Source organism: Myxine glutinosa, chromosome 6, assembly GCF_964187855.1.
Source record: "Myxine glutinosa chromosome 6, kmMyxGlut1.1, whole genome shotgun sequence".
Classification (NCBI taxonomy): Eukaryota; Metazoa; Chordata; class Myxini; order Myxiniformes; family Myxinidae; genus Myxine; species Myxine glutinosa.
In genome coordinates, this window is record NC_136266.1 from 162496608 (window position 1) to 162523300 (window position 26693).

Genomic DNA, 26693 nt, shown 5'->3' on the forward strand with positions numbered 1-26693 from the left:
GAAGCACACACAGTCTTGAAAGAAGATACTTAGCTGAACATACTTGAGCCTCGTCTTTTTGTTAACGTTACCTCGTTTGAAGGCAACTTTTTTATTTTGGGTCCTTTTTATTAATAGCAATGATTTGAAATTGTATTCCAAGGTAAACTCACCTCTCCATCATGCAGTTTACAATTGGGTTTTATCTGCTTCAGAGGAGCAGCATTTCAGCAGCCGCAACCTTCTTGGGTTTTTGGATATATCAGAGATATTCGGGGTCAACAGAAGTTATACTAATCCTTACTATAATTCACGGACGGTGTTTGTTTGTCGTGCTGTGGCCAGATTCCATCCAGACATGCTACATAGTATCAGCATTGACCCCATTTAGTGTATAGGGATGTTTTTATCTTTGCCGGTGGTCTTAGGGGTGGGGAGAGTGGGGTGAAAATTCTCTATGTAAATGTATATCGTGTAGCGCCACCTCCAGGTGGGAGAGGGTATTACAAACCTCACCCTTTACAGTGCAGTATTCCTGTCCCCACGTTTTCCAGTGCAGTGAGATGTTTTCAATTATAAGCAGCAGACGTGTTTTTGCTTCATGCACGTAACCCAGGTTATTCCTTTTATTTTCGGGAGCGATTGAGGGAGCTGTCAGTTGCCGAAACACCGCCCAAATAAAAGTGTGTCAGAAGAACATGTTGCAGTCATAGAACAAGGTCGCCCATAGGGAGTGTACTCTGCTTGTGAGTATAATGACCCATGCTTATACCAAATCATTTACTTGTCACTCCACTCTCTTATTTTCTTTACACTCTCTACCTCTTAGCAGCAGATTTTATTTTTTGACACTTACTCCCTCGAGTTTAACATAACATGTTTTCAATTTTCTACTCTAGATTATTTCTCCCATATTATGAAATTAGTTTGATTGGTGATGTGCAAATTTGGCAATGTCTTGTTTTCCTTTGTGTTATTGCCCAGATGTTTGGAGAAACCTAACAACTTTGTTAAATGTATCGGGCACATTTGAAAGACTTCAGATGACACATCATTATGTCGTTGAGTACCTCCCGCCCCACTGAGTGTCACAATCTGCTGATCTGGAATTGAATAGGTGTTGATCTGACAAATGGAACACATCTTTAAATGCTGAAAAATCTCACTTTCTCACCCTGTTGCTCCGGAAGAATCGTGAAAGAAACCCGCTTATCTATTTCCATGGTGAGCCACTTGAAGAGGTTCGGTCTCTTGAACTGCTAAGCCTCATTATCAGCTATGACCTCTCCTGGGCTGACCTTATTGTAAAGCTAACCTCCGAAGTCAGCCATAGACGGGGCGTTCCTCCAGCATTCCAAGTCATTCCTCCTTAAATTGGAACTACTCACTGTCTTGTCTACAAGGCATTTATCTGCAACTCGAGGAATGCTCTCCCATATCACATCAGTGTCTCCTGGAATCCGTGAATTTTGAAGATCATAATTATTATTGGCATCTACTGCAATAAGGCTGAAGCATAGAGCCTGTTGCTCTCACATCACAGGAAGTTTGGTGGTATTCTTTTTTTTACCGCCTCCACTCTCTTCTAGCTCCATCTGCTCTGATTAGCCCAGTGATCCTTCCCAGCTCCTCCAGGATCCACGTGTTCTTCCAGTTTCCCCCTCCTGGTTAAACCCCCAAATGTCCAGGCTTACCACCCACCTCTGTGTTTTTCTCCCATTTGTCGAACTGCCTTTCTGGAGGCACTACTAATCTTGCATCACTACCCCTCCATCTTTCCTCCCCCATCCCTTCCTGTGATATGTTCTATTCCCATTAACGCGACCAAACTGGCTTCCCTCAAATGCAAGATATTGTTGTCCCCGGGGTTAAGACCCCAAGAGGACGAATGGCCAAAACGAGCTTTAACTCCAAGGCGTACTTCCAACCTGGCGGTAGCGACATGCACGGGAAGGTTTGAAGTCTTACCTGATCGGACGAGCCGCATACGGGGGTTATCCGATCCCCACAAACACAGATGACAAAACGAAGGAAATGCAACAATCAATGAATTTAATGAAAATAAATGCGGTGCCATAAAAATGAAAGGTGAGGTAAAAACTTTAACTCTAATGCGAGACATCTCCACTCCAACTCGTATACAGACAGGGGGGGGGGGAAATCAAATAAAATAAATATTCCCTGTTTAGGGCACTGAACTCTGGTCTCGATGAGCACTTTTGGGATGCTTGGTGGTCGTTGAACGGGTCACCGCACAGGAACCGCACAAGATGGCGCAATTGCCGCACAGACACACCGAGCCGCAAAGCATGGCAAAACGTTCCCCCACTCCGAAGTCCCGGCCAGACCGCACCGCACGGCCACAGTGCGTCCGGAGTACACCACCGCTGGGAAACACCTTCCTCCTCCAACATTGCAAAACTCCACAATGCTCCGAATGTTCGCTTCGCTAGTGCGCACCGCTCAAAGCGCAACCGCCTCAGTCGGAAGCACAGTGAGAGCAATATAAAACGCGACCGTCCACTATCAAAGCCAGGACCAGAAGAGCAAGATGGCACGACTGCTTCGCTTTTCCTTCAGCTCTCGAATCTTCCATGCTGACGTCACACTCTCTCTAATCACTGAGCTCTACTCAATCATCCCATCATGACTCCACCATTCACGAAGGCCAGGGCGTGGCCTCCTCGTTACGAGTCATCGGGGGGCAGAGTCCAATCTCTTTCGGGAATGGTTGGATGACATCGATGGTCGGGAGGAGGGGATTTACGTGCCAATCAGCAAATGTGCTGGATGTTGGTTAGCCCTGGCGGCGTGGTGAGCGAATGAGTCCATTTGTTATAGTTCTTGTTTGGTGGGCTGAGTTTTATAAGAACATGAGGAAAAATTACAAGAGGCATTTACACACAGGGGATTTAACCTTACAGACCCGACCTAGATAGCCAACTCCACTTCTCTGTGTGGAGATACCTAAACACTTACCTGGACATTCGACACTACTTAGATACATCGTGATGGGTTCTTCTTCTTCGCGCCATGCGGGGCATGCTAATCTACACATTTCTATCTCGACTAAGGTATTTCATCCCCCAAACCCCACAAACGTAACAATATTATTTTTGTATCGTCATGTCCTGACATGTTTTATCTTTAGTTTATTCATCATCTGTTCCATGGATCCTTAACAATTAACCATGAAGCCAACCAAATAGCTTTTTATTTTTTGTGCCTTGCTTTATCAGTCACTTTATTTTTCTTTCCTTTTTATCGATGATCGACCCTAAATCTTCCTATTTATAATATTGGACAGTCGGAAAAGCAATTATAACCACAACCAAACAAATAGCACATGACCTTTCCTTGCATGTAGACATATTACTGGACAATGAGCTTTTCTTAATTTTTACTTGGAAAGCTATTAACAAAAGATGTACAGCATATTCCTTCAAAAGGAATTCAAAAGACGAACCCGAACTTTTTCTTTTTTTTTTTTTTTTATTATTATAAATAAATGCCCCACCATCAAAGTTTTCGGGTTGTCCGTCCTGCTGTCCGTCCGTGCGTCCGTGATAGGTGTTTTGTTACCGCGATTGCTTAAGAATGGCTGAAGGGATCTACACTACATGACCAAAAGTATGTGGATACCAGAACATCGAACACCTCATTCCAAAATCATGGCCATTAAAATGGAGTTGGTCCCCCCCCTTTGCTGCTATAACCGCCTCCACTCTTCTGGGAAGGCTTTCCACTAGATGTTGGAACATTGCTGCTGGGATTTGCTTCCATTCAGCCACAAGAGCATCAGTGAGGTCGGGCACTGATGTTGGGTGATTCGGCCTGGCTTGCAGTTGGCGTTCCAATTCATCCCAAAGGTGTTCGATGGGGTTGAGGTCAGGGCTCTGTGCAGGCCAGTCAAGTTCTTCCACACCGATCTCGACAAACCATTTTTGTATGGACCTCGCTTCGTGCATGGGGCCATTGTCATACTGAAACAGGAAAGATTACTGGCACACCTGAGCTCCTCACCACATACAAGGCTTTCATCCGCAGCTCAATGGAATACTGTTCCACCCCTCTGGGCTGGTGCTCCTGCCTCACAACTAGCTCGGCTTCATGCTGTTGAAACCGAAGCTTTCAGAATCATTGGAATCTCCTGCGACGAAGTTAACTCCGAGGGCCTTTCACTCACTCACCGCAGGCAGGTTGGTGGTCTTTCTGTCTTCTACCGACTCCTCTCCGGCCTTGCCCCCCCCCCAGCTCTCTCTGTGCTCTGTCACCCCAATATTCCTTCAGGTCACACAAGATCTGCCTGCAACCCTCTTATGGTTAAACTGCCAAAATCTAGGCTCACTGCTCACCTTCACTCTTTCATTACCCTTTTCTCCCGCCTCTGGAACAAACTCCCCCACTCCCTTCAATCCCACTCCTCCCTCCAGGTCTTTAAAACAGCTGTCCACCACCATCTCTTATCTTCCCTCATCCAAAACCTTGATCTTTTCTACCCCCGCTAATTCACCCCAGATACACTTTTTTTTTTTCCAACTTCTTTCCTGGAAGTCCTTGCAGTGTTCATATGTTTTATACCTCTCACACCTCCCCCCAAGCCCTCCCCCTCCCACATTTCTCCTGATGTCCCTGCTCTCAAATGTTGTGTTTGTGTCCTTCCCCCTCTCTCCCCATCTTGTCTACCACTCCCCTTATTTTTTGTGTTTTATGTGTCGGTTTGACTTTTTGTGTGATTAATGTTAGCTCTTTCATGAGCCTCGATCTTGTATACAAAAAAAAAAAAAGGGACTTCCCCAAACTGTTGCCACAAAGTTGGAAGCACACAATCGTGTAGAATGTCATTGTATGCTGTAGCGTGAAGATTTCCCTTCACTGGAACTAAGGGGCCGAACCCGAACCATGAAAAACAGCCCCAGACCATTATCCCTCCTCTGCTAATCTTTTCAGTTGGCACTATGCATTCAGGCAGGAAGCGTTCTCCTTGCATCTGCCAAACCCAGACCTGTCCATCGGCCTGCCAGATGGTGAAGTGTGATTCATCACTCCAGAGAACACATTTCCATTGCTCCAGAGTCCAATGGCGCGAGCTTTACATTACTCCAGCCAACGCTTGGCATTGCGCATGGTGATCTGAGGCTTGAGTGCGGCTGCTCGGCCATGGAATCTCATTTCCTGAAGCTCCCGGTGAACAGTTGTTGTGCTGACATTGCTTCCAGAGGCAGTTTGGAACTCGGTAGTGAGTGTTGCAACCGAGGACAGACGATTTTTATGCGCTTCAGCACTCGACGGTCCCGTTCTGTGAGCTTGTGTGGCCTACCACTTCGTGGCTGAGCTGTTGTTGCTCCTAGACCTTTCCACTTCACATTAACAGCACTTAAAATTAACTGGGGCAGCTCTAGACAACAAACATCAACAGGCATTTTAAGGCCATTTTCCCTGCTAGAGCAGGGGTCGTCTTGCTGGCCCCATGACAATCCTCTCGCTCTCTCGTACAGCTGTGCGCGCTCTCTCGTACATTGCCATCACTACTCTGATCAACCATTCCTCCTCTCCTAACTTCCTCACTGCCCATGTCACTACTTCGTGTGGAACCCTATCGAATGCTTTCTTCAGATCAACAAACCCAATAAACAACTTCTTCCTCTTCTCCATGTACTTCTCCTGCAACTGCCTCACAATAAAAAAGCGCATCTGTCGTTCCTCTTCCTGGCATGAATCCAAACTGCATTTAGTCAATCTCCACTTTCTTCCTTATCCTCCTCTCCAACACCCTTTCCAATACCTTCATTCCATGCTCCAATAACTTTATCGCTCGGTACGAGCCACAGTCCAGAAGGTCACCTTTCCCCGTGTAAAGAGGTACGAGGGTACTCAGTTCCCAATCCACTGGAAAGCGGCCTTCTTTCACCACCAGATTGCAGATCTCTGTCATTCTCTTCACACCCCAACTTCCTGCTGCCTTCAACATATAGGCAGCTCTAACAGGGCAGAAATTTGATGAACTAACTTGTTGGAAAAGTGGCATCCTATGGCGGTGCCACGTTGGCAGTCACTGAGCTCTTCAGTACGGCCCATTCTACTGCCAATGTTTGTCTATGGAGATTGCATGGCTGTGTGCTTGATTATATATACCTGTGAGCAATAGGTGTGGCCGAAACAGCCGAATCCACTAATTAGAAGGGGTGTCCGCATACTTTTGGTCATGTAGTGCAAGTCAAACTTGGTACAAGTACGTATGTATATTGACACAAAAATTAACCAATTCGATTTCAGCATCAAGAGGTCAGAGGTCTGTCAGGTAAAAATGAGATAATTGGGAACAGCTGAAGGGATTTAAATCAAACTTGGTATGAGTATGTGTAATGATGGAATAATGCGGGCAAAGGCACATCGGCCGGTGTTGAAGAGTGTCGTTCTAGTTTTCATCAAAATTTGTTTAGCCAGAGTAATTAAAACACCTCAGGATGCCTTGAACCAAATTATTAAAACAAAATGACAGAGCACGCAAGAGTTTAATGGAAACTGCTAACCAGGTAAGCTGCCTTGTATCTTCAGCAATTAATCAGTGGGTTTCGTTTTGGCACTGTTCATTTGTCAACATTCCACATGATGGTCGAACATCATGCGCATGAACTTTACTCGATGAAAGTTTACTCAACATGGGTGAACTGCTTATATGCACAAGGTTATTGACACAAACCTTTGCAAACTTTGGGCTTTGTCAACTTTGACTCATCTCTAGTTGCTATAATGGTGTCACCTCGCTGTAATGCAATGATTGCCGACAAATTGATTCAACTCTTCTGCTCCTCACTCACTCTCCAGGCTTGAAGGCCTCTCTGCAGAGGCTGCAGCTGGATTATGTGGATGTGGTGTTTGCAAACCGGCCAGACACAAACACGCCCATGGAAGGTTAGTACAAGTTAACAAGTACAAGTCTTGGCCGGACAAGTTAACTTTCAACTATATTTTCATCGTGTATCTAATTGTCATCCATGGTGTTGTCATCATTATCTTCAGGATGGTTGATAAATGCTTATAAAGTGCGTGAATGGCATGTCTGCTAATCACAATTATATTAACATTTTGTTTGTAATATCCTCCAATCGTTCGTTCCTTTTCAAAATCCGCATGTGATTGTGCAATAATTTTGAATCATGCATTGACATGTGGGCACTGCAATGAAATGTCAATATTTTGAAACATATTTTGATTTTGTGTTGATCCTATTGGCTGTAGATTGTTTTGAACAACACTGTCATGGTAATGCGACCCAGCCACGGCAAAAACCATGTGCTTCAAGGATGGCCGGCTTAAACACAATTTGGAGGCGACAGCTCAGCCGAGCGGAGGCAGCGATGTTATTCTGAGTGTGAGCTAATCCCATGGCAGGTATCAGGATTTTTTAAATCTAATTTTCACCCCCAGGGATCTGCCAAAATTCTGAAACAAGTGATGCGTGTGATGCAGTTTTACGGAGCAGAACAAGGACGGACAAAATATGAAATTGCAGGAACTGCGCTCCAACGCGAGTCGAAAGAATTGACGCGACCAAAGACGGAATTCGTCCGAGTTGCTTTATTGAAACAAAACAGCTCAGGTATTCTGACAAGCCCGTTTTTCGGGCAACAATATATATACACATTTATGTCGGGAAGTTTGCCCGGCAAAAGCTATACCGGGCATGCCCGGGTATCAAGGGCGAGCCTTGGAAAGGCGAGTCTGGACCTGCCCGGGCGTGTTTGGCTGCGGCCTGGCAAGTCGAGGCTGGGCGTGCCCGGGCGCTCTGGGCGAGCACTGGAAAGGCGATAGCGGGCATGCCCGGACGCTCTGGGCGAGCCCTGGAAAGGCGATAGCGGGCATGCCCGGACGCTCTGGGCGAGCACTGGAAAGGCGATAGCGGGCATGCCCGGACGCTCTGGGCGAGCCCGGGAAAGACGAGACCGGGCGTGCCCGGGAGGTTCGGGCGTGCCCGGGAACAGTGAGTCCGGGCATGCCCGGGAGAGGCGCGTCTGGCCGTGTTCTGGCCGGTGCAAGGCGATTATGTACATCCAGCGGTAACCGCTACACACGCCCCTCCAGAATCGACCTGCACCGGCAGGGTCAATTTAAGGGGGGTCCGGATGACCCGGCCGAAGCGACCCCTGGAGGGTCATGGGGAGGGGTCTGACGTGGTGGTGGGTGGTCGAGCGGGGGGAACTGTGGACGGGGGGCGGCTTCGCCGCGGAGGAAGGGCCAACCGTGGTGGTCGGTCGACGTCCATGTGCGCCGGTTTGAGGCGATCCACAGAAATCCGGTCCGGCCGGCCGCCGAAGTCGATGATGAAAGACTTGTCGCCCCGTCGCAGGACCCGGAAGGGCCCGTCGTACGGCGGACGGAGTGGCCCCCGGTGCGCGTCATGACGCACAAAGACGTACTCCGCTGTGCGAAGCGCCGGGGGGACGTAGGACTGGGGGCCACCGTGGCGGGACGTCGGCACGGGGGCAAATCGTCGGGCGGCCTCCTGGAGGTCCGAGCGCTGGCGAGCGGCGGACCAGGGACTGGTAGCGTCAGGCACGAATTCGCCCGGGACGCGGAGTGGCTGGCCATAGACGAGCTCGGCGGCGGACACCTGGAGGTCTTCCTTGGGGGCCTGGTGATGGCCTCGACCTTGGTCGGCAGCGGCACGGCCCCGGTCTTGGTGATGCGGTGGCCCAAAAAGTCAACGGTCGTCGCGCCGAAGTGGCATTTGACCGGGTTGACAATTAAGCCGTGCTCGCTGAGGCGACCGAACAGTGTTCGGTGGTGGAGGAGGTGCTCGGCGCGGGACGTGCTGGCGACGAGGATGTCGTCCAGATAGACGAAAAGAAACGGCAGGTCGCGCAGCACGCCGTCCATCAAGCGCTGGAACGCCTGGGCCGCGTTCTTGAGGCCAAACGGCATCCGCAAAAATTCGAACAGGCCGAACGGCGTGATGACGGCCGTCTTCGGGACGTCGGCCGCCCGGACAGGTACCTGGTGGTAGCCCCGTATCAGGTCAATTTTCGAAAAGATGACCCGTCCCGCCAAACGGGCGGAAAAGTCCTGAATATGCGGGATCGGGTACCTGTCGGGGGTGGTAGCGTCATTGAGACGGTGGTAGTCGCCACACGGGCGCCATCCACCCCCCGGCTTTGGCACGATGTGCAGTGGTGAGGCCCACGCGCTATCGGAGCGCCGCACAATGCCGAGGTGCTCCAACGCGTCGAATTCGGCCTTTGCCACGGCGAGCTTGGCTGGGTCGAGGCGGCGGGCCCTGGCGTAGACCGGCGGGCCCGTAGTGGGTATGTGGTGCTCGATCCCGTGCCGCACCGCGACGGCCGAAAACGTCGGCCGCGTGAGGGCCGGGGATTCCACGAGCAGGCGAGCGAACTCGTTCGTTGCCGGGAGGGCGCACGCCAGTTCGGTCGGCGCGGAGCTGCTCATTGTGCACGCCAGGGAGCTGAAGGTCTCGGCGTGGACAAGGCGACGTCGTTTGACGTCGACCAGCAGCCCGTGCGCGCAGAAGAAGTCGGCGCCCAGCAAAGCCACGGGGACGCTGGCGGTAACAAAAGTCCATTGAAAGCGCTGGCTGCCGAAGCAGAGGGTGACGACGCGTGGGCCGAAAGTGCGTATGGCCGAGCCATTAGCAGCGACCAAAGAGGGGCCGCAAACTGCGTCCAGCCTGTCCTGCTCGGAGGCAGGTATGACGCTCAGTTGGGCGACGGTGTCGCACAGGAAACGCCGTCCAGACGCTTTGTCCCGAATAAACAGCAAGTTGCCCGAGTGGCCGGCGCTCATGGCTGGGAATGAACGCCGGCCCGGCCGTTACCCGACCTGCCGAAAGTGCACGGGGGCCGGCACGTCCGAGCCTTGTGTCCGAACCTGGCGTGGTAATAACACCACGCCCGGTCAGGTGGAGGCCCCGGCCGTCGTGTCGGAAGCGGGCGGTGCGGCGTGGCGGCCGCCAGTTGCACCGGCAGTTCGGCCTCCAACCGCGCAGGGCGCTCGGGCGTCATGGGCGTCGCCTCGGACGGCGGCGGGCGCCAGGTAACCTCGCCGATGTGCTGGCCCGCCGAGGACATCTTATCGGCTTCCCTGGCGAGGGCGCGGGAATCCGTGATCAACGTGCCCGCCAGGGCGAGGCGTACCGGGTTAGGCAGCTGATGGAGGAACAGCTCCCGGAACAGGAATGCCGGAGAGTGCTCGCCGAGCAACGAGAGCATATAGTCCATGCGCTCGGACGGGCGCGTGTCGCCGAGCTCGGGCAGGTCAAGCAGGCGCCGTGCGCGTGCTGCCGGTGAGAGGGCGAAAGCACCGAGGAGGAGCGTCTTCAGCGCGTCGTATTTGTCAGCAGCCAGCGGGTGCTGGAGGAGGCTCAAGGCGCGGGCCGCGGTGGCGGAACCGAGCGCCGCCACAACATGGTGGAAGCGGGTGTCGTCCGCGGTGATGCCTCGCAGGGCGAACTGGGAGTCCGCCTGGGCGAACCAAACAGCCGCGTGAGCCTCCCAGAAGGTAGGCAGTTTAAGCGTCACTGCCGTATCCATGTCGGTAGGTCACCAATGAAGGAACTGCGCTCCAACGCGAGTCGAAAGAATTGACGCGACCAAAGACGGAATTCGTCCGAGTTGCTTTATTGAAACAAAACAGCTCAGGTATTCTGACAAGCCCGTTTTTCGGGCAACAATATATATACACATTTATGTCGGGAAGTTTGCCCGGCAAAAGCTATACCGGGCATGCCCGGGTATCAAGGGCGAGCCTTGGAAAGGCGATTCTGGACCTGCCCGGGCGTGTTTGGCTGCGGCCTGGCAAGTCGAGGCTGGGCGTGCCCGGGCGCTATGGGCGAGCACTGGAAAGGCGATAGCGGGCATGCCCGGACGCTCTGGGCGAGCCCTGGAAAGGCGATAGCGGGCATGCCCGGACGCTCTGGGCGAGCCCTGGAAAGGCGATAGCGGGCATGCCCGGACGCTCTGGGCGAGCCCTGGAAAGGCGATAGCGGGCATGCCCGGACGCTCTGGGCGAGCCCTGGAAAGGCGAGAGCGGGCATGCCCGGGAAAGACGAGACCGGGCGTGCCCGGGAGGTTCGGGCGTGCCCGGGAACAGTGAGTCCGGGCATGCCCGGGAGAGGCGCGTCTGGCCGTGTTCTGGCCGGTGCAAGGCGATTATGTACATCCAGCGGTAACCGCTACAAAATAATGATTTGATTCGTAAAAAGGACAGGCGCAAGCCCCAATAAAAAAGGTCAGAGCTTGCATACAAATGCAAACCATAACTAGAACTGGGCTCGGTAGTGCGCATACCTCCGCCAGGCTGAACAGTTTATGTTTTGAATCACACTGATAGGCCGGATCTGGACGTGGACTTGAACCAAAATCTAATCGGCTTGTTCGCGTCATCTATCCAACTCCTCCACCGAGTTTTGTCTTGCGTCCACAACGTTTTGAAATATCATGTTATATATATAATTTTTGCCCCATCTCTCATTAGTGAAGAATCACTTTTAAAATTCACTTCTCTGGATCTTCACCAACATGTAATCAATTCGTCTTTGTCACTCACCCAGCCTGTCCACCAAATTTCGTCCGAATCCATCAATAACCTTTTGAGATATCGTGCTCACAGACAAACAGATAAACAAACAGACAGGGGTGAAAACATAACCTCTGCCCACCTTTGGTGGCTCAGGTAATTGTAAATAAATACTTTGTACAATAACAAGAACTTCACCTCTATTGGGCCGGCATACACATGCACGCACACACAGGCGAACGAAATTAAATTCCTTGGATGTCCACAAGGGAATATTTGAGTGAGGACAGAGCAGTGCAGAGATCACGGCCCACCAAAGAAGAAGAGTGGTCTCCGGTAAAAGAGCCAAGAGAGCATGTACCGCCAGCTGTGCAGATAAAAGGCAAAAGAGCAAGAGCGAGAAATGGTGCTCTGCCAATGCTCAAATACTCGCTCCCGCTCCCCTGCTTCCAACCATGCTCTTCGTGTGATTTGGCGTGGCTTGTGATGCGCCATATTCTCACCGCTGGCCCAATCAGGCAACAGCACAGGATTCTATCCAGTAGCGATACTCATCCTTGCCACAGCATGGGTGTTGCTGCAGTGATGGGAGGGCCTGCCCCGCCCCAGGTGATGGCATCACAGCCCCTGCTGATGTTGGTGGGAGGGGGGAGTAAAGCTCGGCCCCATTAAAATGTCCCCTTGGGAATCCAAACGTTTCCTTGCCTGGCCCTTCCTGGTTTTGATGGGGAGGATAGATCACATCATGCCTTAAACTAGCTGACCTTCTACCTCTAACAACACTGCATCCCCACAGCATACAGAAACAGAACTAACCTAAGCTAAACATGTACAAGTACAGATACATTCAAAGTACACCGCCCCATGCCATATAAATAAATAACATATCCTCCAGGGTGACGGCATTGGGAGGGAGAGGTGAGAGGTGTACATTATTTGATTGATTAATTGCGTAATTAAAATAGATAAATAGTATTCGTAAAATAATTACTTTCTTAATCAATTGGCTAATAGCATACCTAAACCACCAGTGTTTCATCCAAAGCTGTAACTTTTAAAAAATTGATCAAATAATGAATTTATCGAAAAATTAAATAATTCATTGATTCATCAAAAAATCCTTTATAGCCAAAAAACGTGGTCAGTTTCGTGTCCAAATACACAAATCCCTCGATTTATGCGAGGGTTAGGTTCTGCGAAAACCTCGCATGAACGGAAATCGCATGTATCGAATATATAAACATATGGAGAAAAAGGGAATGCGTGCACAACAACGTCAAATATAATGTCTCAAATGAATTTTACCTCCACTGAAATCATATTAATGAATACATCAGAATGAATACAAACATTAACAGAAAGATTGTTTTTTATGCATCTGGGACTTTATTTTAACTTGTGGGTTCCTAATCTTCGTGGTTATCTTGGCAGACAGCGGCGTAGAATGAGCATTACGAATGCTTTCAGCATTCTTCTTTATGCTCCGTATTGTGGATTCTCCAAGGTTGTAAGCACGCCCAAGCGCTGATGATCCCTCACCTCCATCAGAGCGTTGTAAAATTTCTAACTTCACCTGCATCAGAGCGTCGTAGAATTTCTAACTTCACCTGCATCAGAGCGTTGTAAAATTTCTAACTTCACCTGCATCAGAGCGTCGTAGAATTTCTAACTTCGCCTGCATCAGAGCGTCGTAGAATTTCTAACTTCACCTGCATCAGAGCGTCGTAGAATTTCTAACTTCAATTCCAAAGTTAGAGAGGTCCTCTTGCGTTTAATTTCTGTTCCAGTGGTAGAAGCAATTGCTGGACGTTTGGACGCCATGATAACAACACGCACAGTAAAAGCAGGGTGCAATAAACAGGATAATAACTGGGGTATCCCAAGCACACAACAGCACAGATTCACACACGACAATGCTTACTGCGAAACTGAGGCAGTACAGTGTAGCGCGTGTACCCAAGCCACGCCAGCCAAAACCAGTCACCCGATCAACCAATCAGCGAGCACATCATGGCAGGAAAAAGCCCAGCACTCACTGCAAGTGGGATCCCACAGGACCGCATATCAGCGAAATTTGCTCTCATATAACGAGTTCCTGGTGGGAATAGGTCTCTCGCATAATAGCGAAATCGCATATACTGAACCTTTAATAAATCGAGGGATTACTGTATATCAGCTTCCTCACTCAAAAGGTTTCTGAGATATTGCCCCGATGAGAGAGAAAATAAATAAGTGATTAATAATGAAAATAAATAAATAATAATCGTAAAATAATTAAATTAATGAATCAATTGGCTAATAGAATACCTAAACCACTACCGTTTCATTTGAATCTGTAACTTAAAAACAAAAACAAAAACAGTGATTAATCAAATAATTAATTAATTCGTCAATAAATCAAAAATACCCTGTATAGCCAAATCACTTGCTCATTATGTCCAGGTGTCAGCTTCCTAACTCAAAAGGTGCCTGAGATATTGCCCAGATGAGAAAGAAAATAAATAAGTAGTTAATTAATCGATAATGATTAAGTAATTAATCGATGAATTGATTAATCAGAAAAAATATCGTTTTTGCCAAAGCAAGTGCGCACTGTTGTGCCCAAATTTCAGCTTCCTAGCTCAAAGGATGGCTGAGATATCGCCCGGACAACCAAGAAAACAAACGGAGCGAAAACTGAGTACTCCCTTTCAGCGGGTGTCAACGCCGGAGCCCTTTTGGTGCCCGGCGATGACGTCCTGCAGCGCCTTGAGATGGAATAGGAAAGGAGTTGTGTACAATTATTAAAACAGGGGAAAATGAACTATTCTACATGAGCACACGGTCCTTGCTTGTGCCTTACACTTTAATAACTGCCCTGTACTCTATTAAACACAAGACATTTGGCAGCTATCATATCTCGGGCACCTTTTGATTTAGGAAGCTGATATTTGGACATCACAATGACCAAGTGATTTGGCTATAATGGGTATTTTTGATTTATTGATTAATGAATTATTCGATGAATCACTTAATTATTATTTTGGTGCATAATGTTTCGAGCGTCCTCTCTGAGTGTGGTAGGTCATTGGTTCAAACACCGGCCGAGTCATACTAAAGACTTTAAAAATTGAACATGCTGCTTCTTTGCTTGACTTATTTGCATTTAAAAGGATAGAATATGGACAAACAACACTGATAATGCAACAGCAAACTACCCAGTATAACCCTTGCCAATAAACTGCTTCGGCAGCACCAAGATCTGTAAAGAGCATGGTACAGTACAGTACCCCATAAACGTACCATTGCATTTGAGTAGTATAACAAGTACAAAAAGTTTTAATTAAAACAAAAACCACGTCGATGTTACACAATGCCTAAATGCAGCTGTGCCTATAACGTCGATGTTATAGGCACAGGACATTCCTATTGATTCGATTACTTGATGTTATTTTTGTGCAAAGTGAAAATATATCTCGGCAATTTCCCGTGTGTGGCGACGAATTTTTAATATATCTCGGCATTTTCCCGTCTGTTATTTCAGGCGGTGTATGACTGACCATGCCGCGATTTAAAAAAAATATATCTCGGCAATTTCCCGTGTGTGGCGACACGTGAACGAAGCTATGCTCCTCTCTCCACATTATTGTGACGACGTATAAATTAAATATTTCATCGTGACGATTGTCATCAAATGGACGAATTTTTAATATATCTCGGCATTTTCCCATCTGTTATTTCAGGCGGTGTATGACTGACCATGCCGCGATTTAAAAAATATATATCTCGGCAATTTCCCGTATGTGGCGACACGTGAACGAAGCTATGCTCCTCTCTCCACATTATTGTGACGACGTATAAATTAAATATTTCATCGTGACAATTGTCATCAAATGGACGAATTTTTAATATATCTCGGCATTTTCCCATCTGTTATTTCGGGCGGTGTATGACTGACCATGCCGCGATTTAAACAAAATATATATATCTCGGCATTTTCCCGTCTGTTATTTCGGGCGGTGTATGACTGACCATGCCGCGATTTAAAAAATATATATCTCAATGGACTTGAAGTTACAGGCCTTTGAGAATTCATTTCGTTCTATAAAGGGCAACTTTCATCGGATTTTCTTCCCGTTTTTTTTCAACCGAGTCTAAAACGATGTTAGTGATTGTGAAAAATGAAATGATATATCGAATTTGATTTGAAATAAAACTGTGTGAGAGAGGAAGACACCACGGGCCTACAAAACAGGCCTCAAAGCTATGCGAGTTAATAAAATGGTGGATATTTGTTTATATGAGGCCTCTCCCAGAATGGGTGGAGCTATGGTTCCCAGAATGGGTGGAGCTTTGAGGTTTTGTCTTCTCTGCAAGAACAACAAGAAGAAGAAGAAGAACAAGAAGAAGAACAACAACAACAGCAGAGGGCACTTTATGACCAGCGTCTGCGACGCGGCTAAAAATGACATGCAAATCGTGGCTTAGGAATCTAAAATAACATTTCATGAAATTCGTTGCCACATCAAAATGCATTAAATGATCTCTGCTCTTGTTCATCATGAAACGTGTGAAAACGTATCTTCCCGTTGATGGTATGTTAATCATTTAGAGCATTTTGAATTGTCAGAATAGTTTTGATCTTCTCGTTTCAATGATTAAGAAAAACATTCCCATCTCTATTCTTAGTCTGTGGGATATTAAAAAAACAATTTCATACTTAAACGCTTCAGAACACAAATCGCCTTCAAAATACTTCCAAGAACCATGATATATACGTATATACGTGTTTTTTGGCCTCGGGGATGTTGGATGCTTCCATTGTGATGACTGCAACTTGGTTTCTGGGTCGTACCCATAAACCCAGGACTCATCGCCAGTGATCACTGTGTTGAGGAAGCTGGGATCGCTGTTCACAGTCTCCAGCATGTCCTGTGCGATCTCCAAACGGAGTTGCTTCTGCTCAATCGTTAGCAGCTTTGGTACGAACTTTGCTGAGATTCTCCTGAAACCCAAATCCTCCTTCATAATGGAATGAACGGTGTTGAATCTTGCGGATCGTTTCCACTTGGGAATCGCCAAGCTTTACACAAAATTTGATGCAGTAGCGTTGTTCAAGTTTTTCCGTCATTTTGTCAAAAACGAAAATCCGACGGCGCTCACTTACATGTCCTCACTCATCGGCGGTCTGCTGTCGAATGACAGCTTCTGCAGGTGGGAAAAAATTCACGCGTGTGCATTAGGATTGCCTACATACGTGCACCAATCAACGCCTCCCGAGCTTCTTTTTTTTTACGCACGAAAAATAAAGGTCGGATACTTTTTGAACACAGTAGTCCTGATATGAGGCCTGTATTTTTTTGATTGTGTTGTATTGTGGTAAATTGGTGATGATTATTGTTTATTCTGCGCCCCCCTGCCTCCGGAGCTGTGTAAAGGTGAAAGGGCATCCCATAATTAGTCCACAAGCATACACGTCAGCCAAGTAATAGAATACCCCTGTTGATAGTTATCTCTTATTCTGTGTTTTAGGGTAAGGCTGTGTCTCCCATTAATTGAAGTACTCCATTGCACCAGTGAAAGAGAATAGATCCCCTTTCATTCCCATCCCCAAAATCCCCATTTCCTTCACATCCCCTGTCGTCATTGCCGAGCCTCGATTCCCAATTACCTCCCCTCCAAAACCACCATTGAACATGTGCTCGAATCGGAGAAGAAAGGCGTGCCCGCCCGTCGTCATCAAGGGCGGAGCCAGAGGGTCGCGCGACCAACCAGGGCCGAGGTGAGCACCCCGATGGGCGTGTCCAAAAGGCCGGCGGCTTAATCGCCAGAGGCGCTATAAAGGCGCGGGCGCAAAAGAGTCAGTCAGTAGAGTTGGTGGTCAGTTGGTTGCGTTGGTTGCGGTGAGGAGTCGGTGGTAAAGAGTGAGTGGGCCAAGAAAGAGTTGAGGGTTGGACCAGACGAGTCGGACAAGGCCTGGCAAAGCACGCGATGTCCACAGCAGCCACAACAGCAGCTTGGGGGCCTGAACAGCGGTTTGAGCAAGGCCGTGAAGGAACGGCGGCGGCTAAACGCGCAAGTTGTGCTGCAGGACCCCCTTGGACCTTCCTCTCCCTCCAGCCATCCACCTCCTGCCATTCCATCCTTCTTGTGTACGTGAGTTTGTTCTGTTTGTTCTGTCCTGGGTTAATTAAGTCTGTATAAGCTAGTATTTTCACTGTGTCACCTGCGTCTTATGTGCTTGTAAATAAACGTGACTGCTTTCTTTTTGCTTATGTGTGTAAATAGTCAATAAATTCAGTAGTATTTCCAAACCTTTCTTTGCCTTCGTTTTCCTCTTTGCATTCGTCGTTTTAGTCTTTTCCCTCATTGAGCAGCGATCTGGTCAACGTCGGGTGGAATCGGGTTCTAATCGGGGAGTAACTGTTCGGTCGTGGTTGGACCATCCGCTCGGCCCATCATACCATCTAAACCGCGATCAGTAACAATTGGTGTCTGGGAGTGAGATTCGGGGCCCGAACCAAATTTTTAAAACATCAAAAAAAAAATTTGGTCAAAATTTGGAGCGGCCGAAATTTGTTTTGTTTTACAAAACCTGAACTTTGAAATCGCGCCATGGCTGGTCAAGGCGATCGGATGCAGGTGGGTGAGCTAGAGGAGGGGTTAGGAGTAACCCAGGATCAGAGGGATGAAGTAGAGGAGAACAATGAGGAGGTGGTTGAGGAGGTATCAGGCGCACAAAATGGCGCCCTCGCGCACATGGTTATTGTGGCGCCAAATCTATCCGCGCCCGTGACCGTAGCAGCACCGATGAATTTGGACCTCTTTATGATACAAATAAGGGCGCTCATGGTCCAGACAAGTGAAGACCTGAGGAATGACTTGGGGAACCGGATGGATGCTCAGGGTGAGCGAATGGGGGAAATGAGGGACGAAGCGAGGGGTACCAATGCCCAAATCGGGGAATTAGACAAGAAATTTGAAGGGATGAAACATGGGTTAACGGGGGTGGAAAATAGAATGGCTGCCCAGGAGAATCAGATAGAGGGGATGAAAAATGGGTTAATGGGGCTAGAAAATAGCATGGAAGGCAAATTGCGGGAGATAGGGGAGCAATCCGCCCGAGAAATTAAACAAATGGGAGAGCAGATAGAGGAGGTAAAAATCGGGGTAGAAACCAAATTGGATGCTCAGAGGGATGAATTGGGACAGATGAGGGTGGCATCTACAAAACAGATGGAGGAGATGCAGGAGGAGATACGACGAGGTGTGAGTGAGGAGGTCTCGGGGCTACGCGAGGAGGTAAAGCGAGGTGAGAAGCGTATGGAGAAAGAGGTGAGAAATAATACGGCTAGGTTACAGGGGGGAATAGAGGGTCTGACGAAGGGAGTAGAACAGCTGACAGTCGGACAAAGGGAACTAGCGGACCAAGTGGAAAAGAACACTGCAATCATCGGGGGTTTAAAAGCGACACAAAAGGACATTAAAAATGAATTAATAGCGACACAAAAGGAATGTCAAATGGTACATGAGGGATTGACGAAGAGGTTGGAAGAGGTGACAGAAGTAATGGAGACAAAGGACCGGCAGGTGAGGATGCACATAGAGACGGTCACGGTAGCCTTAGAGGACGAACTTGAGGAGACGCACCAAGAAATAAAAGAGGTTAAACAAAAATTAGAGGAAGTGGAAGAAGAGGTGAGTGAAATTAAGAAGAGACGGACAGAAACTAAGAGAGAAATCCAGGAGGAGGTAATGGAATTGGTACAAGGTCGGTGCTCAACTCATAATGTGCCGCTCACTAACCAAATAAAGAGTTTGCAGGTGGCAAAAGAGGTGCGGAGACGAGGTGCCAAGGTGAGTGGCGATATGATAGGAAATGTACATGATGTGAGGGGAGATTCAGTCGGCTTGGGGATTGGTTTGGATCCGGGTGTTCGTGAAAGGCCGTTGGTGAAGTGTGTGACAGGTCAGGTGTGCGAAAAAAGAGGTGTGCGAGAATGTCCGACCATGGGGTGTGTGAGGAAAAAGTGCACGCCGAGGAGTGAGTGTGCCGTCAAGAGTGAGTTGGTCGAAGCGCGTGTGCGAGGGTGTACATGGAAGCGCGGTGTGGCGAGTGTTACGGAGGAAGTAACGAAAGAGTGTGCGCAAGAGGATGCGCGAGAAAGGTGTGTAACGGACGGGTGCATGAGGAAAGAGTGTGCCATCGAGAGTAAGGGTGAGTGCGCTGTCAAGAATGGAGGTGAGAGGAGTGAGAGTGACACGGAGCGTGAGTTGGTTGTGACAGGTGAGCGAGGATGTACACCTGGCATGGAAGGATGCACACCTGGAATGGTAGAGCGTGTGTGGGAATGCACACTTGAGTTGGCCGTGAGGCACGTGGTTGGGTGTGCGAGTGAAAGCACACCTGTGATGGTCACAGAGGAGGTGACCGAGGAAGGGGCGCGAAGAGGTGTGTTGGTGAGGTGTGCGAGCGACGAATGTGTGCCAAGGTGTTCGGTGGTCAGGTGTGTGACCAAGTCGGTGAGCGGAATGAGTGTACCGAGGTGTGTAAGGAAAGGTACGAGGAGCATGGGAACAGCTGGAGGTATGAGCAAGAAAGGGGTAGCGTATGCGCGTAAGCATCCAGGTGAGGCATCGACGGTAACCGGGTTAGAGGTTAGAACGACTTATAGCCGAATCGGGCCCTCGGTGCGCGTCGGGCAGCTTCGCGTGCCGCGAGGACCAGCGGGGATCCGAGCCGCGGCGGGTTCGAAAGGACCGCCGTACGCGATCCACGCTGGGCCTCGCTTGGAACGGCCGCGTCCGTGCTCCACTAGGCGGAGCGGGCAGCCCGATAGGAAGGGTCGTCATGGCGACCACTTTCTATTGAGACGTGCCGGCAGGTCGAGATCGGGACATTGGATGGCTCCACGCCGAGGTGGTGCATGGGATCTCGGCCCGGGTAAGCCCCCGTCCCTGCCCCGAATGCGGGACGTATCCAGCCGCTGGCACAAAACGACCCACGTTCATTGCTCGGCTGTACGAAGCCGGGCTGTAGACGTGAATTGGCGCACCGAGAGGATGTAATAAGTAGACGGGTGATGAGGATAGTGTTTTGGACTCAAAATTAGAAAAAGGCGAAATTTGATGATGGTACGGTGATTAGCGGTAAATGGCAAATTTTTGAATTGGCTGAAATTTGGTGTGCCAAATTGATAGTAGGACCTCCCTGATGTGGTGGGATGGCAAATCCACCATCCCTCACAGGGTGGGGCAAATGCGCTATAGATTATGGGGTGTATGGCAGTGAAAACTAGCCCGGGTGGGTTAGGATATATCGTGTGTAGGGATCTAGCGAAGATGACATTAGGTAACGTTAAGGTTAGTTAGTGACTGATACCTGTAGTGGGGACGCAGGTAGATTAGTGTGGATTATAATGACGAGGGAGCGCAATAGTTTAAAGGGACGACTGGGAAGCGCAAGTTTCAGAGGGGAGTAGTTAGATGAGATGATGCCGTGTGTTTGAGGATTGAACAGGTGTGATTGCACAGGTGTGCAACTGAACAGGTGTGTGGAGCAGTGTATGAGTGAGTGATGGTGATTGTGTATTGTGCTGACCAAATGGTCTAGGAAGAGGAGGAGGGTGCAGGTGGCACCAGGTATGATTGCACAGGTGTGCAACGACAGGTGAATGGAGGACAGGTGTATGGAATAAATGGTATGGAGTATTGGAATGGATGGTCGTGGAGTGAGTATGGTGGGAATTGTGGAGTGGAGTGGATGGTGCGAAGGTGGGAATGGGGGAAGAGTGGACCCCCATCATGGATACCCGGGGCGGGTAGTGTAAGTGTTAGGTAGAGGGTACAGGTAAATTGTGGTTGGATATTGGCATCTGTGGTGCGGGTGAAAGAATGGTCTTTGGATGGGTGCATTAGTGTTGTGGAAATGGCTGGGCGTGTAGCCTGTTAGTGTGTGTAGTTGGTTTGGGCACTCCACCACTGTGAGGATGTCGGCCAGGTGAGGCCGCAGGTGGGCTCTGGGAGCCGGTAGTAGTTGTTGTGGATGGGGCCCGAGGATCCGGAGGACGGACCCGGGTAGCCCAGTGCCAGAGGGCACCGAGTGGGGTGACAGAGCCAGGAGGGGCCTTCCCAAAGTAGATAGGTTAGGTTAAGGAGCAGGTAAGCTCGGGTGGCAACTGCAGTGGTGGAGGTGTGCAGGTGGGTAGACCTGCTGGGAGAGCTACACGTCACAGCCCAGAAATTGTGCAAGGGCACCGGGAGATGAATCGGGGGAGTGAGACCCCAAATTGAGAAGCACCACAGTTTGGTCAATGGGAATTGGTTTGTAGAACCCACAGTGTAAGTTGGCCAATGGATTGGCGGGGAAAGACCCCGGGTAGTGTAAAGTGTGTTAATGTCATTTAGAAAGTAGTTAGGATGAAGTCTCCTCGCACCATCTGCATCCACTCACCTGAGGTGACAGGTACTCCACACCATGCCATGTTTTGATTATTTTTTATGATGCAAATGTTTGGATTGTGAGACGCATCATGACGTGGGTGTGACATTGTGCTTGATGTTCCATCTCTTCCTCCTTATGAGGATTGATGATGAATTGGGTGATGGCAAATTTTGGTTAGAGGGATTGTGGAGACGAATTTGGTATAGAGGAAGTAAGGGGAAGACGTGACAGTAGCGACGGATTGGTAATGTGTAGATTTTTGTACATATGGGGTAAGGGCAAGGGTAGTGTAGGTGACAGGGGGGTGACGTACGGTAGGGACGAGCTTTCTCACTTCGCCCTCTGTACGCATTTCGCCTTGCATTGCCTTATTGATGTGTACCCTTGTGACCTTACCCCTCGCTCAATTGTCTCTCTTTTTGTCTCCCACATGACCTGTGCGCCATTGGGTGCCGAGGGGAGCGTGCGTGGGTCGGCCATTGTGCACCCGAAATTCCCAGAACCAGCTGTCTGCATCGATGCACCACATTATGGACCACAGGTCTGTGGCCGAGCACCACTTATGGACCCCATGGGTTGGGGCATGGCCCCTCTGCTGGAACCGGCCATGAGGGCCCGAAATCTTGCTGGCGGACCTTGGCCACAGGGCACCGATGCCCCACAGGTGAACCACACTAGTCGGCCCTGTGGGCCATAAATAAAATAAATAAAAATGGACACATTGGGTGCAAGTTTTAATACAAATAGGCCGCCAGTAAGCAAAGCAAAGGAATGACAACATCTGGAAGACCAAATAATAACCAGCAGAGGGAGCCGAAGAGCAAGAGATCACCTGCAGGGTTAGGGGTTGTTTGGTTATTTTTATTCATGAACAGTGATGACTGTGCACCGATTGGTGCTTGAGGGTGCTTTGGTGCGTTTTTGGGTGCTTTAATGGTGCATTGATGCAGAGCAGACTGTCTCCCCCCCAGAAAGAACAATCACAGGTCCTGGGTTAGTCTTGTAAATAAAGTAGCGTCAATTGTAAATAATGCTTCCCACCGTCAGTGAATAGTTTGAAGACCATTCCGCAATTCGGTTAACTGTGGGCGTAAGTCTGTTAGGCAGGGTGCAATGGAGCAGCGGGACACATTTATTTATGTTTTAAAACTGTCGCACTCAGGGTCAGGTTAAAAGTAGAGGGAACTACACCTACGTGTCACACTAAATAAAAGTTGTAGGCCCGGGACGTGCCTAAGAGGAGGAGGGTGCAGTGTTGCGGATATGAGGCCTGTATTTTTTTGATTGTGTTGTATTGTGGTAAATTGGTGATGATTATTGTTTATTCTGCGCCCCCCTGCCTCCGGAGCTGTGTAAAGGTGAAAGGGCATCCCATAATTAGTCCACAAGCATACACGTCAGCCAAGTAATAGAATACCCCTGTTGATAGTTATCTCTTATTCTGTGTTTTAGGGTAAGGCTGTGTCTCCCATTAATTGAAGTACTCCATTGCACCAGTGAAAGAGAATAGATCCCCTTTCATTCCCATCCCCAAAATCCCCATTTCCTTCACATCCCCTGTCGTCATTGCCGAGCCTCGATTCCCAATTACCTCCCCTCCAAAACCACCATTGAACATGTGCTCGAATCGGAGAAGAAAGGCGTGCCCGCCCGTCGTCATCAAGGGCGGAGCCAGAGGGTCGCGCGACCAACCAGGGCCGAGGTGAGCACCCCGATGGGCGTGTCCAAAAGGCCGGCGGCTTAATCGCCAGAGGCGCTATAAAGGCGCGCGCGCGCAAAAGAGTCAGTGAGGAGAGAGTCGTGAAGAGTCAGTCAGTAGAGTTGGTGGTCAGTTGGTTGCGTTGGTTGCGGTGAGGAGTCGGTGGTAAAGAGTGAGTGGGCCAAGAAAGAGTTGAGGGTTGGACCAGACGAGTCGGACAAGGCCTGGCAAAGCACGCGACGTCCACAGCAGCCACAACAGCAGCTTGGGGGCCTGAACGGCGGTTTGAGCAAGGCCGTGAAGGAACGGCGGCGGCTAAACGCGCAAGTTGTGCTGCAGGACCCCCTTGGACCTTCCTCTCCCTCCAGCCATCCACCTCCTGCCATTCCATCCTTCTTGTGTACGTGAGTTTGTTCTGTTTGTTCTGTCCTGGGTTAATTAAGTCTGTATAAGCTAGTATTTTCACTGTGTCACCTGCGTCTTATGTGCTTGTAAATAAACGTGACTGCTTTCTTTTTGCTTATGTGTGTAAATAGTCAATAAATTCAGTAGTATTTCCAAACCTTTCTTTGCCTTCGTTTTCCTCTTTGCATTCGTCGTTTTAGTCTTTTCCCTCATTGAGCAGCCGCGGGGCGATCTGGTCAACGTCGGGTGGAATCGGGTTCTAATCGGGGAGTAACTGTTCGGTCGCGGTTGGACCATCCGCTCGGCCCATCATACCATCTAAACCGCGATCAGTAACAATATATATATATATATATATATATATATATATATATATATATATATTGTTGCGGATATGAGGACTGTATTTTTTTTTTATTGTGTGCTTTATTATTATTATTGTTTATTCTGCGCCTGTGTCTTCTGTGTCTTCGTTTGTTCTGTCTTGGGTATTAAGTAAGCCTGTTAGATAAGCTAGTAATTTGCACTGTGTCGCCTGCGTCTCATGTCTCCTGTAAATAATCGTGACTGTTCTTCTTGATTGTGTATGTGTACATAATAAACCCCGTTACTCTTCTGTACGTCTTCTTCTTCCTCTTTGCATTCGGTCGCTTTAGAGTTTTCCAGATTGAGTATCTGTGGCGCGATACGGCCAACGTTTGGGTGAATCGGGTGAATCGGGTTTAGTCGGGGAACAACTGTTCGGCCGCGGTTACACCACCGCTCGGTAAAAAATAACATCTAATCCGCAGACCGTAACAATATATATATATATATATATATATATATATATATATATATATATTATATATATATATATATATATATATATATATATATATATATATATATATATATATATATATATATATATATATATATATGTGTGTGTGTGTGAGGGGGTGCAGTATCTCTGGGTGAAGAAGATGCCAATTGACGCTGCGTTCTATGGTGATCAATAAAGCCTCCCTCTCCTAAACTGCGACTCATTGTCATATTATTAGTGTATAAGGGTGGTGTATAAGACTGCTTTGGTCGCGCGAATCTTCCGGATTTTAAAATAATTATTTTATTAGAATTGAAGGAGAGACTTCAACACTGTGTCGGGTAGTATGTTCTGTGACCTCTAATTTAGTATGTTTGTGAAAAGCACTTTTTTGTTGTCGAATGTTGCTTTTGTTCTGACTATTTGTACAGTGCATATATGCATTTGTAGAAAAGCCTTTTATTTTTTTCTTCTTCTCTTTCTCAAATTTGTAAGTAAGCTGAGTAGGATACAAATGAGCAGATGCATTGACAAAGGTATTAAATTGGCAAATCGATTGCTTCTCGTCTTGTGTGGGAAAACTGATTCTTGTCAACTTTTATAACCTTAAAATCGGGTATGCGGGTGTCTTCTGATACCTGAGGGGGATGGAGTCCCCTGCCTTGCATAATCCCAGGTCACCTGTGGGCAAGGTGTAGTACCTGTCAGCCCCCCTTACCAGGGTAACGGTCCACAGCCATGCGGTTTAAATGGCAGATGGCTCTGCACATCAGGTGGATGAGAGTCCAGTCGACTCCAACAGCACGGGCGGAAGAGGGTGAATTCCCCAACCGCCAACAGAGACGGGGAGGAGTGGCGGTCCGTCTGTGCCACACACTTACCCGTGTGTACCAGCCATAGAAAGGCAATATGATGGCACACACCATCATTGCCCGAGGAGACTCGACATCATCAAAACCCTTGTAAAAACAATTCTGCTGACTAAGTTTTTGCTTTTCAACTTTTCATCAGCAAAGTCATTGTGGTTCAGGTTTAGCATTTCTGCTGACTGTAACTGCTATAATTGGATATAACGACTTTGTGGTTGTATCAGCAATTTTTGTGATCTCTGGTCATTCCTTGTATCCTTCGTTGGTTTTGAAACCAACGGGCACGACAAAGACATTGGGGAGACAGCTGTGCACTTTTCCATGAACCTAGAGGACATTAGTGGACAATGGACAACCCGACGTACTATATAGTCAGTGGGATTTCAACCTGGAATCCCACTACCCTGAACAAAGTGCTCAGAGGGTAAAGCCACACAGGCCAACTTTACTCATGCAACTGTCTTGTCAACCGACTGTAATTGTGTGTGTGTGTGCAGAGATCGTGCGTGCCATGACGTATGTGATAAATCAGGGAATGTCCATGTACTGGGGAACATCACGATGGAGTGCAATGGAGATCATGGTACGTATTGCCACTTCAATTATATCTTCCAATAGTCAAACATAAAGGACACATGCAGCATTTGACTTGAAGGCTTTAAAAGACCAAGTGTGGCACTTCTCGAGTGGAGTAAACAATCTATTTTCCAGGCATTGAATTACAAGTGCATTTCCAAACTCCAAACTTCCAAATTGTTTCTTCAAACAGGAGGCATACTCGGTGGCGCGCCAGTTCAACCTCATCCCTCCCGTGTGCGAACAAGCCGAATATCATGTGTTCCAGCGAGAGAAGGTCGAGGTGCAACTCCCAGAGCTCTACCATAAAATTGGTGAGTGTTTCAACAGTTTTTTTTTTGTTTTGTATACAGGATCGAGGCTCGTGAAAGAGCTAACATTTATTACACAAAAAAATCAAACAGA

The 26693-nt window shown here is 48.4% G+C and overlaps 2 protein-coding genes across 2 annotated transcripts in view; one reads left to right on the forward strand and one right to left on the reverse strand.

The window, feature by feature from the left end:
- Positions 1-26693, reverse strand: part of LOC144892693 (protein FAM200C-like) — a 1175895-nt gene that overhangs the window by 815500 nt on the left and 333702 nt on the right. The gene's annotated exons all lie outside the window — the stretch shown is intronic.
- Positions 1-26693, forward strand: part of LOC137429109 (voltage-gated potassium channel subunit beta-2-like) — a gene marked incomplete at its 5' end in the record, with an annotated part of 39339 nt that overhangs the window by 349 nt on the left and 12297 nt on the right. Inside the window, 3 exons of the mRNA XM_078781098.1 lie at positions 6808-6894; positions 26210-26295; positions 26482-26602. Coding sequence (XP_078637224.1) covers positions 6808-6894; positions 26210-26295; positions 26482-26602 — 294 coding nt within the window. The remainder of the gene's footprint in view (positions 1-6807; positions 6895-26209; positions 26296-26481; positions 26603-26693) is intronic.